Here is an 18,112-nt window from a genome sequence, read left to right as displayed (position 1 = left end):
TGTGTTTATGTATATAAATAAACATACATGCAAATATATATAATATATAAACATATATTTATATATATAATATGTATACACAAAATGAATTCAAGGTAACTAGACAGATACTAGTAACTGAGGAATCTGGAAAAACCTGCTTGGAATTTCAAAGATGATGCTTGAACTTAATTTTAATGAAAAAAAAGTGATTCTAAGATGCAGAGGTCAGGAGGGAGTGAATTCCAGACATTGTTGATAACCAGTGCAAAGGCAAAAAGACAAGAGAAGAAGTATTGTGTTTGAAGACCAGCAAGAAGTTTACTTAGGTTGGACAACAGTATTTGGGTAGGCAAGTAGGCTATATAATATGACTGTAGAAATAGGTTGGTGACAGGTTCAGAAGGTCTTTAAAAGTTGAACAAGGAAGTTGATACCAGAGGCAATAGGGAGCCACTTGAACTTATTGAGGAATGACATGATCAGACCTGCATTTTAGGAAAATCACTTTGGTAGCTGTGTGGAAAATGAATGAAGACATTCCTGAGACCAGGAGACTAATTTGGAAGGTATTGTAATAGTGCAGAGGAGAGGTGATGAGAGTTGAATCAAGGTGGTGACAAGAGTGTAGAAAAGGGGGCAGTTTTGAAAAATGTTGTGAGATAGAAAGTCAGAACCAAGATGATGCCAAGGATATTAACCTGGGAAACTGGAAGGATAGTGGTGACTTTGACAGAACCAGACTTTGACTGGAAGAGGAAAAGATTTGAGTTGGGATAATAAATTCTATACTGGGCAGGTTGAACTTAAGATGTCCTTTGGAAGTCCAGTTTGAAATGCTCAGTAGGTAATTGGAAATGAGAGAATGGAGCTCAAGAGAGAGAGACTAGAGCTGGTTTTATGAAATCTAGAATCATCTGTAGAGACGATGATATGTAAGCCTGAGGGGGATAACATCACCAAGAGAGAGTTTAAAGAGAAACAAGGAATGGATCAGGAGAGTCTTAGGGAACACTAACAATTTCAGGGTAGGGGATGAATGATGAATCAGCAAAGAGATTTTAGGGAACCCATTGATAGCACTGGTTAGATCTGGCACTGATTGGTAACTCTTACTCATATACAGTTCTGGGTCACAGTTCCAGGGCAGAGAGGAGGAATGGTGGTTGGTCACAAAGGAGAAGGGCCCATTTCTAAAGCAAAGAGGAACATTAGTGCATGTAGCTGGAGGGGATGAAGGACCCTTCTTTGGTAAAGACCAGAGTTCAGACAAGGAGAGCAGTGACTATACCTCTTCCAGGATCACACCACTTTGGAAGCATCAAAACTTGTGAACTCCCAGAACAGTTCTGAAAACAACAGCAAGAAAAAGCTTGACACTTGGGACATTGCTTCCTCACTTGCAGGTGAACAGAGTCCAACTTTTAACATAAAGTTCAAAGTCAAGAAATAGGCTAGAAAAAGGAACAAACAATAACAAGAACAACAAAAGAATTTGACCACAAAAGTTACTATGATGTTAAGGAAGACCAAGTTGTAAACTCAGAAGAATATAAGAATGGCAAACCAGCTACAAGCAATGCCTCAAAGAAAAATATCAAACAGAACTAAGATCAACAAGAATTCCTGGAAATGTTAGAAAAAGAGATAAGTAGTTGAGGAAAAATTGGGGAAAGAAAGGAGAATGATGCAAGAAAATTATGAAAAAAGAAATAAATAAAAGAGTCAAAAATACTAAAGAAAACAGCTTTAAAAAGCAGAATAGTCTAATGGTAAAAAAAGGCACAAAAATTCACTGAAGAAAAAACTTATAAAGCACATTTGGTGAATGGAAAAAGAAGTTCAAAATCTCACTGAATAAAATTTTCCTTAAATATTACAATTGGGCAAGTGGAAGCTAATGATCCCACAAGACATCAAGAAATAATAAAACAAAATCAAAAGAATGAAAAAATAAGAGAAAATGTGGATAAATCATTAGAAAAACAACTGACCTGGAAAACTGGTGGAGAGATGATTTAAGACTTACTGAACTGCCTGAAAGCTATGATCACAGAAAGAATCTAAATGTCATAATTCAAGAAATTATTGAGGAAAACTACATGGGTATCTTAGATACAAAGAATAAAATAGAAGTTGAAAGACTCCACAGATGCCCTCATGAAAGTGATCCCAAAATGAAAATTCCCAGGAATATTATGACCAAATTGCCAAGTCAAAGAGAAAATCTATGTCAAGTATGCGGAAAGAAAGAAAGAAAGAATTCAAATATAGTATAGCCATAGTCAGATCAAACAAGATTTAGCAGCTTCCACAAAGGAAAGGAAGATTTGTAACATGATATTCCAGAAGGCAAAGGAGCTAGAAATACAACCAAGACTCATCAACCTAACAATCCCCTTCAGGGAAAAAAATGGATATTTAATGAAATCGGTCAGAACTGAATAGAAAATTTGACATTCAAACAGAATATTCAGAAAACAGAAAAAAAGGTAAACATGAAAGAGCAATCATAAGGGACTTAGTGGAGTTAAATTGTTTACACTGCTATAATGGGAATCAATATACAAGTAACTCCTAAGAACTTTATCAAGAGTAGGACAGTTAAAAGAAATTTGCATAGGTAGGGGGCATGGGTGTAAGTCAATTATGTTGGAATGATCTCATCCTCAAAATGAAAGGGTTTGAAAGAGAGATGCTTTCAGAGAAGGGGGAACGAAGGGGTACAATGGGGGGAATGTTCTCACATAAAAAAGGGTATGCAAGGGAGAGCTTTTACAATGCAGGGGAAAATTGGGGGTGGGGTGGGATAGCTGCCAGTGTTTGGACTTCACTCATCTATACACAAAGGAATTGATTCAAAGAAATGTATACCTTGTTATATATAGAAATTTAACTTACCAAAAAAGAAAACAGGAGGGGAAGGGGATAAGAGAATGAGGGAGAATAAAGTTTAGAAGCAAAATAGACTTTTGAAGAGGGATGAGAGTGTGTGTGTGTGTGTGTGTGTGTGTGAGAGAGAGAGAGAGAGAGAGAGAGAGAGAGAGAGAGAGAGAGAGAGAGTCAGAGAGCAAGAGAAAGATGGAAATAGAAGTAAAGGGATAAAGGAAAATACACAATTTGTAATCATAATTATGAATATGAATGGGATGAGCTTACCCATTCATAACACAGAAGCAGACAGTAGAATGGATTAGAAATTAGAATCCAACAACATGTTGTTTACAATAGATATGCTTGATACAAAAAGACACACACGGAGTTAAAATAAAGAATTAGAACAAAATTTAATATGCTTTCAACTGAAGTAAAAAATGACAGATCTTAAAGTGAAAGCAAAAATAGACCTAATTAAAAGAAATAATCAGTAAAACTACATTTTGCTAAAAGGTACCATAGAAAATAAAAGCAATAATCAAACATTTTTACAGCAAGTTTCTCTGAGAGATCTCATTTCATATATATATATATATATATATATATATATATATATATAGAGAGAGAGAGAGAGAGAGAGAGAGAGAGAGAGAGTATAGAACTGAATTAGATTTATTTTTTTTAAAAAAGAGTAATTCCCCAAATGATTCTGGTCAAAGAATTTAAACAAGTAATTTTCAGAAGCAATTAAAGCTATCTATAGTCTTATAAAAGTACCCTAAATAATTGTTGATTAGAGAAATGAAAATTTAAACAATTCTGAAGTATGACCTCACACCTACCAGAAATGAAAAATGCTGAAGAGGATGAGGGACAAATAGGTACATTAATGAATTGTTGGAGGTGTTGTGAACTGGTCCATTTTGGAAAATTTCTTGGACTCAAATTTGGAATTAGGCCCAAAGAATTTCAAAGCTATGCATACCCTTTGATCTAGCAATACTGCTACTGGGTCTCCATCACAAAGAGATCAAAGAAAAAGGAAAAGGATCTATATGTACAAAAAATATTTATAAGAGCTCTTTCTGTGGTTGGCAAAGAATTTGAAATTGAAGGAAAGCCTATCAATTGAGGAATGGCTGAATAAGTTGTTCCATATGATTGCTATGGTACTAAAAAATGACAAGAGTTGTTTCAGAAAAACATGGGGAAAATCTAAAGTGAAGTACAAGAATCACTGTGCACAGTAACAGCAATATAGTAGTAATGATCAACTGTGTAAAAATTGGTTACTCTGATCAATATAATAATCTAAGATGATTTTAAGGGATTCATGATGAAAAAAGTGCTATTCGTCTTCAGAGGAAAAAACTGATTCTGAGTGCAAAATGAAGTATAAGTTCTTATTTTCTTTATTTTTTGTTTTTAAATGATTAATATGGACATACTCAGCATGATTTCATATGTATAATTGATATGTTGCTTGCTTTCTCAATGGGTGAGGGAGAGTCAGAATTTGGAAGTCAAAATTTAAAAAGAAAAGAATATTTAAAATAAATAAATAATAAAGGGGAGGAAAGGTACCTGGAGATTTAGGTCAGTATTTTTTTATTTGTTTGCTTCTTTTGTCCTGGATGGATAGCTGACTAAGACCTATGGAGAAATGGGACTGTAAACACTTTTCAATATATGTATTATATGATTAATACAGCACTGAGCTCAACCTGGAGTTCACCCTAACTGGCGCCTTTCCTCATTTTTAAGCCCGTTTCAGCTATTATTTTAAGATTTCAACAAATATATGAATATCTACTACTTGCAAGGCACTGAATACAAAGGCAAAAATGAGACAGCCCTTGTCTTCAAAAAGCTGACATTCTCCTGGGAAGATATATTCTGTAAGCAAATATAAGGTAATTTGAGATGGGAGTGGGCATTAACTACTAGAATGACAGGGAAGGTTTCATCTCAGATGAGCAAACTAGGAAGATAAGGATTCATGAAATTTGAAGATGGAGAAGGAAAGCATTTCAGGAATACAGAATAGTTATACAAATGGATGGATGCAGGGGATGGAATGTTGACTTTGGGAAACTACTGTGGTTTGTTCTATTTGGCTGGAATGTAGAATAGATTAAAGGGAGAAATATGAAGCAAGGTTGAATGTCCCTGAAAGCTAATAGTGACTTTTCTGCCACTCCTTATCAAATAGTTGCAAAAAATGAGATTTTTAAGACTATTTAGGGTGATGCAAAGTTATAGCCAGTGATTTGCTTATGTTGTTTTCCTGACCCGGATGAATGGCTGACCAGGAGCTATGGAGAAGGACAAAGGTCAAAACATACCAATGTTATGTGATTAAAAATGGGAAAGAGAGTTGAAGGGAAGAATTGTCAGGGTGGGGGAAAGGTTAGGTCTTGGGACTCAACAGTTTAAAAAAAAAGAGGAAAAGAAGTGAAGCCACATTGTTAAGGGAGAACTATCTCCTCATTGAATGAATGTGATATGTTATTACAACCTGTGACAACATGAAATAGAAAATGTAGGGTCTTATGTCCTGTATGGTCCTGTGGTGATTCCTAAGAGATGCCAACCATTCGCCTAAACGTCTTCTTTTGCTGGTTGCTTTCATTTTTCAAAATTTCATTTTGGTTTCCCTTTCTGTGAATGCCTGGCTTAGACTAGTAAAAACTTCTGGGATCAGATTTCCAATCCCAATGATTTCTCCAGTAAACTGTTTCTTTTGCCTCGGAAGGAGGGTCGGGGAGAGACGGGCATCAGCCCTTGGTTCAAGAAACTCCAGTCCTGGAGGCGCAAAGGTTCATCGCATCAGCGGCCGGATCCGGCAGCTCGCGTCCTAACTTCCACCTGTATTCCAGGTATTCTCTTTTAATCTGTCTAGCCACAGTCGGTGGGTTCACGGTGCAGACTGCTCATTCAGCTCCCTTCCGGCCCCCTAACTCGTGAATCCTTGCCATCCACTGCCCGGAGAGGCCTGGGGTGAGGGGTGAAGAGGGCACACGTTGGGGGTTCGGGGCAGAAAAGGGGAGTCGCCTGCATGGGCTGCCCCTGCGCCCCCACAAGTCGTGGGGGGGACGGGCGGCCCGTGTCCACACCACACCGTGTCCGCACGTCCGGAGGGAGCGGCGGTGTGTGCGGCCAGTGGCTTCGCCCGGCGGGGCACAGCGCTCTCGGGCCCCGCAGCCCCCCGGCCCGGCCCCGCAGCCCCGGGCGCCTTCCCTTTGGCCGCGCCCTCCGCTCCCGGCCTGCGGGGCGCTCCCGGGCGTCCGGGCCTCTTCCTCCCCCGCGAGGCGCGCTGCGCCGGCGGCTCCGGCCTCCCCCGCCCCGGCCCCGGGTCCGAGGAGGGGGCCCGCTCCCCGGCCAGGCTTCCCGCTGTCGCAGCCCGGGCCCGCCTCCGCGCGCCCCTGCACCGGCACAGGCGCCCGGCCCGAGAAGCGGCCAATCAGAGCGCCGGACTTTGGCGTGACGGCTCCGGAGGCGGCCAATCGGGCGGAGCGGGGGGCGGGGCGGCTCGCCGAGGTTGAAGTTGGCTTCAAGGCGAGGAGGGGGCGCGGGGGGGGGGGGACACAAAGGAGCGGGGGCGGCGGCGGCGGGGCGCGGGCAGCGGGGGGGGGCGGCGGCGGCGGCGGGGAGGGGGCGGCGCGGGCAGCGGGGGGGGGGGGCGGGAGCGGCCGGCGGCTGGCCCTGGGCGGCCCGGTCCGCCCCCTCCGGCGGCGGCGGCTGCGCCTCGGAGCGGCTCGTTCCCCGCGGCCGGCGGAGGATGCGGGCGGCCGGGCGCGCGGCTCGGGGCGGCCGGGCCGGCGGCGCGGGGGGGGCGCCGCGCGCGGCTGTGACCCGCGGCTGGGGCGGCGCGGGGGGCGGGGGGATGCGGAGCCAGCTCCGGCGGCGGCCAGCCGGGGGCAGAGCGGCGGCGGCGGCGGCGGCGGCGGCGGGCGGGGTGGCAGGCGCAGGGCCGGAGGCGTGAATGGCGCTGCCCAGGCGCCCCCCCACCCCGCAGACCCCGGCCCCGGCGCGGGGCGGCCCGGGGCGCAGCGCCTCTGCGGCGGGCGCGCCGCCTCTGAGCCCGCGCTCCCCGACCAGCCCGTGAGCCGGGCGCCGCGGCGCGGATCCGGGCAGCCTCCTTCCTGCCGGCCCCCGGCGCGGGGCGGCCCAGGGCGGCGGGCACAGCCGAAGCCTGCGGCGGGGCGGCCTCGGCGGCACCCTCCGGAGCCCGCGCCCCCGCGGGGCGCGGGAGCGGGCAGGCCCGCGGGGCAGGGGCGCCGGGCCGCGCTCTCGCACTGGGCGCGCGGGGAGGGGATGCGGCGGCGGCGCCCCCGGCCGCCCAGGACCCTCCCCCCGGGCCCCCGGAGCCGTCGCCCCGCCCGCCGCCCCCTCCCCCGCGCTCTCCGCCCCCCACCCCGCCGGCTCCCCACCCTTCTTAAGCGCCTCATGCTGGCGGCCGCCCCTGCCTCCCAGTCGCTCCCTGCCGGCGCGGAGGGAAGGGCTCCGGCGCGTCCCTGCCCCGGCTCCGGCTCCTGAAGCCGCGGCTCCGCCTCGCTGCCGCCCGAGCCGGCCCCGGGCCCCCCCCGCCCCCCCACCCCCACCCCACCCCCCGGGCGCCACCCCCGCCTCGCTCAGGACGGGGGTGCCACGATGCCCGGCGGCGCAGGGACCCCGGGCCGCCCGCGGCCCCTGACCCGACCCTGGTGCCCCTGCTGGGCCCCGCGCCCCGGCCCGCGGAGGCGGAGGGGGGCATGTCCCGGCCCCGGGGCGCCAGCCCCCCGGGCTGCGCGGCGCAGACGGCGGCGGCCGCCCCCCGGGCCGGCGGGGAGCACCGCTCCGCCTGGGGGGAAGCCGAGCCTCGGGCCAACGGGTACCCCTGCCCGCCCGGGGCGCCGAGCCGCGGCTCCGAGGCCGGGACCCCCGCAGCGGCAGCGGCCCGCCGAGGACCGCCAGGCGCCGCCGGGCGGCCGGGACCCCCTCGCGGCCGGCTTCGGCTTCAGCTTTCGCTCCAAGTCGGCCTGGCAGGAGCAGGCGGAGGACCGCTGTCGGGGCGGCCGGCGCCACCGCCGCGGGGCGGCCGGGGCGGGCGGCGGGCCGGGGGAGCGCGGCGCCGCGGCCGCGGCCGCCCCGGGGCCCGGGCCCGACGTGCGCCCCCCGCTCCGTGGAGCTGGGCCTGGAGGAGCGGCGCGGCGGGGCCGGGGCGCCGGAGGAGCCGGGGCCCGGGGCGCGGGAGGACGCGCAGGGCGCGGGCGGCCCCGCGGGCGCCTGCTGCCGCGCGCTGCTGCGGATCTTCCGCTCCAAGAAGTTCCCGTCGGACAAGCTGGAGAGGCTGTACCAGCGCTACTTCTTCCGCCTGAACCAGAGCAGCCTCACCATGCTGATGGCCGTGCTGGCGCTCGTGTGCCTGGTCATGCTGGCCTTCCACGCCGCGCGCGGCCGCTACCAGACCGCCTACCTGGCCGTGCTCGCCGCGGCCGCGGCCGCCGTGCTGCTGCTGGCCGCCTTCTGCAACCGGGCCGGCTTCCACCAGGACCACATGGGCCTGGCCTGCTACGCCCTCATCGCCCTGGTGCTGGCCGTCGAGGTGGTGGCGCTGCTGCTGCCCCAGCCCCGCAGCGCCTCCGAGGGCATCTGGTGGACCGTGTTCTTCATCTACACCATCTACACGCTGCTGCCCGTGCGCATGAGGGCCGCCGTGCTCAGCGGCGTGCTGCTCTCCGCCATCCACCTGGCCGTCTCCCTGCGGGCCAACTCCGAGGACCAGTTCCTGCTGAAGCAGGTAAGGGGAGCCCCGCGGCGCGGAGGAGGGCCCCGGGCCCCGGCACCCCCGCTTCTCACGGCCCTCCCCGCCCCGTACACTGACTTTTGTTCAAGGGAGCCTGCCTTGCAACTCCTGTAGAAAGTCTTTTGTCTTCCACCCTCCCAGTCCATAAACGGCCTCCCCTCTCAGTGGGGTTCCTGGACCCCGTTTACCGCACTTCAAAGTCAGTCTTGCCATTCATTTTTCACAAAGTTGTAGAAATTCCACTTTTCCCCTCCAAAGACACCCCCCCCCCAGATAAAAAGGGGAAGGGTGACTCTGGACTGTGCAGGGAGCAGAGCCGGGGCTGGCATCTTGGAGAGAATTCCAAGAGTGGCAGTGTGGAGAGTTGAGCCTTGCCGTGTTGGGAAGCCCGAGTGGCTCACTCTATGTACTTTACAGATAAAACACAAACAAACAATAAACCTTGGCATTGGATGGACTTGGATAGTTACTGAGCTCCAGTGGGCTCCGCAGATGGGCTGATGTCCCTCTTGGCTTGTTCTGCCTTCTTTTCATAACTTCCTGCTTCTGGGCTATTTCAGGAGTTGTCAGGGTTAGGGCTGAGGGAAGATTTTTGATCTCCTTCAGGACTTGGACTTAGAGCCCAAATGGTGCTGAATGAGATGACTGCAAATAACCTCCACGGGATGTCCAGATTGTCTCTATGATCTCAGCCTCAAAGGATTAGATCTGACGAGAGATGTACTTAGTATTCCTCTCTTCCTTTGGTAATCCTGTTGAACATCTATCACCCATGAATTTCTCTTAAACTCTTACTGAACCTGCATGACCTCTCGGCCAGAATGTGGGGGCCACTCCCCAGAAAGCGGAAAGCCAAACTAACCAAGTGCTTGTGTCGCTGCACCCCATTCCATTTTTCCCGCCTGTGTTCCTGCTTTCTCACTTGTACTACTATTAATTACTTCCCTCTCTATTATTTCAGTCGCTTGTGGAATTCCTTGCCCTATTTTACATTCAAACAAAATGTGATCCTTAAATTAAAACCATGCTTTTCAGCTGCCTCTTCTACTTACTATCCATCTTTTCTCCTTCCTTTTCTCCAAGTTTTTCACCTGCTTGCTTCCGTATCTTCTGCTATATTTTCCTTCTATAAAATTCAATTCAATATGAACATTTATTAAATATTTACTTACCTTCTGGGTACAGCTTTAAGTGCTGGAGGTGCAAAGACAAAAAAAAAGGAATTTCTGCCTTCAGGGATCAATTTTTTTTTGATGGGGGGGAGGGAATAACATGTATACAGAGAAGTAAATACAGACTATATTCCAAAACAAATGCAAAGTACTATATATCCCCTTCTTACCTTTGAAACTCCTTTGTTCAAGGTAACTAGTAACCTTCCTCTTGTGTAAGTTAATCACTTTTACTTTTTATTTGTCTTCCTGGATCTCTATGTAACATTAAACAATGCTGCTTACCTATTCCAAGAGACTCCTCTTGGCTTCAGTGACTTCACTTCCTTGGTTTTTCCCATTTTCAATGGGAAGATCTCTGATTTATGAGATTGGAGACTTGGGTTTTGAGCTCAGTTCTGACTCTATCTAGCTGTTTGAACTTTGACAAGTCATTTAACTGACCCAGGGGACTGAGAAGATTGATAAAGGTTCTTTTTAGCAACAAAATTTTGTGATCTGTCTTACTTTCAAGAACTCTATATATCTTAACCCACTTCCCTATCCCTTTCTTTTCTGAACTTTTCTTATACTTAAAATCAGGCCACACAGTTGAAGCATTTAATTTTTCTCCAACATTTTCTCCTAGACCAGACTATAGGCTCCTTGGAGGCAGGTGCCTGGTCTTGTAACATCTTTTTTGTACCAGCCCAGTACAAGGCCTGATACATGTGGAATTGTTTGATTTTGGGCTTCGGGAGCAGTAAGTGGAATAGAGTGAACTTGGGTGGTTTTAGTTGAGGTTACACAAAAATATTTCTAGCCTAATGCCTGGAAAAAGAATGTTAAAATGGTCAGCTGTTGCTTAGAATGAATAAGACTACCAAGTGATTCCCCCCCCCCCCATAATTTTTACTGTCATTTTTAATGACCAACTCCTCTAACCTTAGGATTCTGCTTTGTTAAAATGCAGTTATGCCTCTTTTAGGATCATTTGGGTGCTTTTGGTGGGCATGACCCTTATGAGAAAGGAAATGTTGTTGAGAAGTCTGGGTGGGTATGGCTCAAACAGGAGTTTAGCTGGGATTTTCCAGTGACATTCAACTTCATGTGGGTCTCTGATCTTAGCAATGAAATGCATGCCTCAGGGGAATGACCAGGAAGCCATCTGTCAGGGCCTGAAGGGCCACAACCTCATCTTACCTCTCAGATGGAGGGATAGCAACTGAGAGGTTTCTGTCTCCTCCTACATATCCCTTTCCCTACCTCTCCCTCCTTCTTCCCTTTCCCTCCGCTATCTGCAACCCCCAACCGACCAGAAGCATCCTTTTGGCCTGCTATATTCTACAGGCCTCTAGAGCTTTCAGGTTTCTGTGGATTTACATTCCATTTTTGATAATCCCACTCAGTTGGAGGGGAGTTATACTGTGGCTAGTCTAGAACAGCAAGTAATCCAAAAATCCTTCCCATTTTGCTTCTGAAAGAATTGTACAGTTTTAAAATTAGCATCAGATTCAGTGTGATTTAGAAATTATTTTGCATTTCTTGAACATGCACTGACTGATAGTAGGGGCAAAGGCTGACAGTTTTGTATTTTATATTTGCCACAGGTTGTAGCTGGCTGTGGATAAGTGAGTGCTAACTTCCATTAGAAGTTAGGCTGCCCTTCAAATAGGGCTGGTGGTGGGGGATTCCTAATATCTTACCTCTTCGGTGGTGCCCTGCACAAAGTAGGCTCTCCATAAAAACTGGCTACTTGATGGATGAATGAATGGAGAATGGAGTTGGTATTTTTCTGTACTGTATACTTCCCTTTGTGGCCCATTTCTTACAATGATAATCTCTCTGCCTGCCTGTTTAAGCTTTGTCCCTTGCTGCCAGTCTCTTTTGAAAAAATATTTGAGGCAACTATCTTTTACTTTACTTAGAAGGAAAGATTTGATTTCTTAATCAGTGTCTTATGATGGTATTTATTTGTGGGGGAGGACTTCCTAAGTGGTGGGAGAGGAAGGTTACAGAGCTGGTCAAACCCACTTTCTAGGGGCAGGGGATTGACACTTGTATTTGTCAATCCCTGCTCTCTTATTCTCCTCCTCTTCCTTTTGGTATTTGTTACTCCCCCTCTTACTCCCCCCCCCCCTTCTATAGATTCTCGCTCTTATTCTGTCTTTAATTCTTGTTCACTTCTCTTTCTTACTCTCCATACATCCTTTTTTGCTTCTTGTTTTCTTTCCTCCTGTTGCCCACCTGCTACTTTGTCTCTCTGTTTCACTTTATGCTTTTCTCATTCTTCCATCTCTGCCTCTTAGCCTCTCCTTCTGCATGAGAGTGTTTTTCTCTGCTACTGTCTTCTCTCTGGGTACAGTAGAAGCATTGTAAGGGTTTTTTTCCTTCTTTGCCTGTCAGAAGTCCCTCTGCTACACCCATACCATAAATAACACTCAAGCATCTGCCAAACACATTCCTCACTTGTGTTAATAGGCAGCAGTGATGCTGGAGCCTGTTGCTATGGTAACCTCATTTTTGTTTGACTGTATCCCACTCTGCTGCATAAAAGCCCTTGCACGCACACAAACAAACACACACGTCTAGTATACATGTTTGTCTGTTAAAGATCATTTGGGGGAAACATCTCTTGGCCAGTGTGGGGGTGGTGACAGAGATTAGAATCTCTGAATGATACTTCTTTATGGATGGGATCTGGGTTGTGTTTTCCAAGGACAGAATGGCCAAGTATCCATCCTTTCCCCAGTGGACTTAAAAGCCTTGTAGAAAAGTGAAGTCTATTTTAATTACTTGACATACTGAAATTCTTTTTGACATCATTCCTGAAAAAAGAGGTTGAGACTCCAAGTGGGTCCCGGGACTTCCCCCCTTTCTTCATGCTTCTTCCCAGAAGAAGACTCTGAGGGATCTGTTAAGAGACTTTCTTAGGTATTGGCTCTGATCTAACCTATTGCCTTCCCTCTACTTTCCTTCACCTTACATTTTTTCATACCCTCCTAATGAACTATTGGTTTTCAGAATTTTTTTTCCCCTGAACTCCTATCTGCCAACAATTGCTTCTGAGACCAGAGAAGGGAGCAGGGGCCTGCCTGGGTGACTTTTCTATGTTCTGTGGGTCTGCCATTCTGAGTGTAGAGGAGAGTATGGAGATGGATGGTGAGAATTGCAGACCAGGAAATTGCTGTGATGGGGCATATAGGCCTGGAGACCGGGGAGAGGTGAAGATCAGCAAGGCTTTGTGTTGACTTTGAAAGGGGTTCACTGTGACTCTCCCCTTTATTCCTAGCTGGTGACCAGTGACTAGGGCTTCTTTCCCTTGATGGCTCTGTTACTTTGATCTCTGTATTAACCTTTGGCAATCAACAGGGAGGGTAGAGGGAAAGAGACAGGAGAGGATCTTTTCTCTTTGTAGACTTTATTGGGGGTAGGGTTATCCTGGGATTGAAGGACCCTGGCAACTTGCTCCCCTCAAGGGGTTTTATCTTTTATAAAGCCCGCCTACCTTCTCACCGGTATTAACTAAAGAAAGAAAATGGCAGATCACGACTCCAGCTAAATTGCTTCTCTGCTCCCACATTTTCATCAGCTTTTGACTACTTCTTGTCCAGATGCTGAGGCACTTTCAATGAGAAGGATTGCAAGGTCTCTTTAGATTAATTACCTACTCCTGGACTCTCCTTTGTAGGAAAGAGAATGAAGGTAGAGGGCCTGACTTCTAATTACAGGGCTCATCATATACCACAAATTATCCTTGGAATAGCTCTTTTATGTTTAGCTAGAAAGTCTGAGAAGAAGACTTGGAAAGATTAAGGCTAGCTTAGGCATGGAAATGGGGAGGGGGGCAGCCTGTTTGCTGATTGGCACACGCTCAGTTCTGGTGATTTGGGGTACATAATGGAGATATTTGATGAAAACTTCCATCTTCCAGATCCTAGGAATGGTTTCTAGTCGTGAGTTTACTCTGTGAACAAAGTTCAATAATGCAACTTAATTAAAGAGCATTGACAATCAATAGACAACTACTTTTAAAAAATGCCCAACTGTATGCCAGCACTAGGTCTGCAAATACAATCTCCTGATAATCCTGACCTCAAGAATCTTGGTGGAGGGTGGGGGTGGTCAGGGATGAAACATAAATACCAAGTGTTTCCGTCAGGAGATGGGAGGTATTAATAATTAAGATAATAATTAGGGAAGGCAGTTAAGCACAATTAGGAAGGGAGCTAGGGTCTCTTCAAAGGTGAAGTTCAAAAGGCAGAACATTCTAGGCATGATCTGTATTAATATATGTATATATGCATCTGTCTTTATCCATCCATCCATCTGTCTTTCTTCCTTCACCCAAAGCACAAACTACAGATGTAGTCACATACACACACACACACACACACACACACACACACACATATATACACACAGACACATATATGTCATTGAATCTTATAACTAGAACTCAAATTTACACATCTGAAAATAGGGATTTTTAAAATTAGGGATTGGGACTACACATGTAATTTCCTTGACAGGGAATTTTGAGGTGAGGAAACTCATTCAACAGCGAAAGACTCCTTCTCTGCATCTTATACTCTGAGAGAGCTGTCTGATGCACTAAGAAGTTAAGTGACGGGGTGGCTAGGTGGCACAGTGGATAAAGCACCGGCCTTGGAGTCAGGAGTACCTGGGGTTCAAATCCGGTCTCCGACACTTAATAATTGCCTAGCTGTGTGGCCCTGGGCAGGCCACTTAACCCCATTTGCCTTGCAAAAACCTTAAAAAAAAAAGTTAAGTGACTTGCCCAGGGCCACACAAGCTAGTATGTTTAAAAATAATTTTCCTGGGGATGATATTTGGTTTAGGTAATGAATAGCATCTATTCCCACTAAAGTAGGTTACTATATGATGAAGTAACCAAAATATCCTTCAGTCATGGAGGCTCAAGTCACATAGTAGGGAGGTGGCAAATAGCATACCCATTTCCTATTTACAAATAAAATATAAATAAATGCAAAATAAAATACAAAAAAAATTACAAATATATAATGCCTTTCAGAGAAACTAAGCATTAACTTTCTCTTTGGCAATATTGCCAAAATTATTATAGCATTTTACCCCCTTTTTTTGGCAAAAAAATTTGCTTTTCTCATTGAATGAATTATATTAAGGATCATTTGCAGAAGGAAGCTTGATTTGAATTGTTTAAAGTGATTAATTTGAAAAAAAATTAAAAAGAGAGTCTTCATGATGCATAGTGTGTAGAAAACCAGTCCTGAAGCCAGAGAAAGCCTTTGAGTAGAATTGCATTGTTATTTATTGCCATATGCTCTTCCTCCACTTACTGATTTGAAGAGCCAAAAGCTGAGAGGGATAGCTCAAAATCACAAATGATTTTCGACAGTTGAACCCTTGGTCAAGGCTATTCAAGTAGAAATATTATAGAGATAAAGGTTAAACTCTTCATTTGGGTTTTTAAAAAAATGAAATGCATAAGTATAGTTTAATAAGACCTGATTTTTATCAAGAAAAAACAAAACTAGAAAGTGATGGCTAGTTCACAAGTTTGATATGAGCCAGTGGGATGTTGTGGCATCTATAAAGCTCACACATAGACTCTAGATCATAGATGGCATAGGCGTGCTGAATTCAAATCCCATATCTTACATTTAATAATTGAATGACCACGGGCAAATCACCTAAATTCTTTAAGCCTCATTTCCTTGTCTGTAATCTAGGTAAAATAATATTAGTTCCCATAAGTCTAATTGTCATCTCTATACAGATAACTGCCAGCTCCATATATTTCTTTATTTTGATATAATAAAATATTTCACTTTCTGGCTCTATTTCTGACTTTCTCTGGACTTCAAAATGATGATCTCAATCTGAACACTTTGTTCTTCATTCTTTCCCAGCTTTTTCCTCCCTTTTCCTCTCCTCTTCTTTTCTTCTCTCCTCTCCTTTCCTCTCTCTCTCTCTTCTCTTTTCCCCTTCCATTCTTCATCCATTCCTCTTTCTCTTCTTGTTTTTTTCCTTCCTTTCTTCCTTCCTTCTTCCTTCTCTCCTTTCTTCCTTCTTTTCTTCCTTCTGAGGAGGTTTATATCCTGTTAGCACATTAACACCTCCTTATCTGTGTTTACTATTGGCAGAAGAAAGTACTTGATTAAGCAGCAACTCCTACTCTTATATATATCTAACCCTAGGCTCTCTCCTAATTTCCAGTCTTCTAACACCAGTTGCCTTTTGAACTGGAGTCCAGTAGACATCCTAAACCAAACATATACAAAACAGAATTTGTTGAGTTCTTTTCTCCCAAACTCATCTTATTTCTGATCTTTCCTAGTTCTGTCAATTTTTTTTTAGGTTTTTTTTTTTTTTTGCAAGGCAAATGGGGTTAAGTAGCTTGCCCAAGGCCACACAGCTAGGTAATTATTAAGTATCTGAGACTGAATTTGAACCCAAGTACTCCTGACTCCAAGGCCGGTGCTTTATCCACTACGCCACCTAGCTGGCCCTTAGTTCTGTCAATTTTGTAACTTCCCTTCTAGTCACTCAAATTTATAACCCTTAAGTCATATTCAACTATTCACTCCCACTCACTCCACATGTCCAGCCACTGGGCAAATCTTGGCATTTGTAGCTGTACACCTTTCATATCCGTTCCAGTTTTCCTGCATACCCAGCCCCACTTTAGTTCAGGTCCTGGACTCTAATGCAATCACTTCTGACTGGTCTCTCTTCCTCTGGTATGACTCTTCTCCAATCCATCCTCTACCTAGCTACGAGAACAATACTTCTGAATATGGGTCTAACCATATTACTCCTCTTTGTTCAATAAATTTCAATGGTTCCCTTTTACTTCTAGGATAAAATTCTTCTGACTTTTAAAATCCATTACCACCTTGTTAGAACCTCACTTTTCTGGTTTCTGTAGTTCAGCCAGACTGGTCTCCCTTTTGTCATCTTTCTACCTTTGTACCACCTTCCTGTGGATCTACTCTCTCCTCACTTTGCCTTTTGGAATCTCTAGTTTCATCCAAATGCCACCTCTTCTCATGAAGCCTTTTCTGATCTTCCTTGCTGCTGACATCCTTCCTTTCCTGATTCCCTTGTGATTATTATCTACATATTTTGCTTATTTAAATGTTTTTATAGTACTGTTCTGGATTAACTGTAATTTTGAGGGAGTAGATGTTTAACTTTTGTCCTTGAATTCCTAGGGCCTATACAATGCTTGATCCCTTAAGAGAACAAGAATTTATTAAGCACCTCCTATATGTCAGAGACTATACTAACACATTTATTTATGTACCAGGCCCAGTACTAATCATATTTATTAAGTACCTGCTATTTGCCAGGTAACTAGATGGCGAAACGGATACAGTCCTGAGATTTGAATCAGGAAGACAACTTTCTGAATTCAAATTTGTTTTCAGACATTTACTAGCTTTGTGAGCCTAGGCAAGTCACTCAATTTGCCTCAGTTTCTTCATCTGTAAAATGAACTGAAGAATGAAATGGCAAACTACTCCCAGTTTCTTTGCCAAGAAAATCCCAAATGGCATCACAAAGGTTCAGACAGAACTGAAATGACTGGATAACAATCAACATGTTCCAGGTTCTGTGCTTTTGAAAATATTGTCTCATTTAAGATTCACAACAATCCTGGGTGTGAAGGCTATTATTAATTTCCATTTTACAGTTTAGACAGAAAGAGGTTAAGTGATTTGCCCAGGGTCACACATAGCTAGTAAGTGTTGGAGGGCAGATTACTCCAGACCCCAGCGTCTATTCACTATTTGACCTGTCTGCCTAGAATAGATGCTTGTTGAATGGCATCTACCTCAGGACTGTTATAAGGCTAACATGGTGGTGTCATTTTGGTCTTCTTCGACAACAAAAGAGCCTTACTAATCAACTATAAGTCTCCAGTGAAGGGTCCTAACTGAAAGTCCTTGTAATCTTGAAGGCACTATATAACGGTTGTCTATTATTATTAAGATAAGCAGTGGGTAGAGTAGATAAAGCTAGCCTCAGAGCTGAGAAGACATCTGGGAAAGTCATTTAACTTCTTGGTGTCCTAAGTACTTAAGACCCTAAGTTGTAGAAAAGAAAATGCAGTGTGCATTTTAGAAGAGGGAGTTTCCTCTATCAATGGAATGATTGTTGTTGTTCAGGCTGGATTTGAACTCAGGTGTTCCTGACTCCAGGCCTGGCATTCTATCTACTGTACCATTTTGCTTCCCTTCAACAAAATAATATTAATAGTTTTTAATTGTATTCAAACTGATCATACTTGAATACTGTGTTCAATTCT

The 18,112-nt window shown here is 45.6% G+C and overlaps 1 protein-coding gene across 1 annotated transcript in view; it reads left to right on the top strand.

Annotated features, from left to right (window-relative positions):
- The first annotated feature begins 7,595 nt into the window (after positions 1-7,595).
- The window catches only part of ADCY5 (adenylate cyclase 5), a 244,372-nt gene continuing 233,855 nt past the window's right edge, over positions 7,596-18,112 (top strand). The window contains 3 exon segments of the mRNA XM_074214670.1: positions 7,596-7,777; positions 7,779-8,010; positions 8,012-8,638. Coding sequence (XP_074070771.1) covers positions 7,611-7,777; positions 7,779-8,010; positions 8,012-8,638 — 1,026 coding nt within the window. The 5' untranslated portion in view covers positions 7,596-7,610.

Source organism: Macrotis lagotis, chromosome 1, assembly GCF_037893015.1.
Source record: "Macrotis lagotis isolate mMagLag1 chromosome 1, bilby.v1.9.chrom.fasta, whole genome shotgun sequence".
NCBI lineage: Eukaryota > Metazoa > Chordata > Mammalia > Peramelemorphia > Peramelidae > Macrotis > Macrotis lagotis.
Note: the sequence above shows the minus strand (reverse complement) of the source record. Positions and strands in the feature narration are given on the sequence as shown.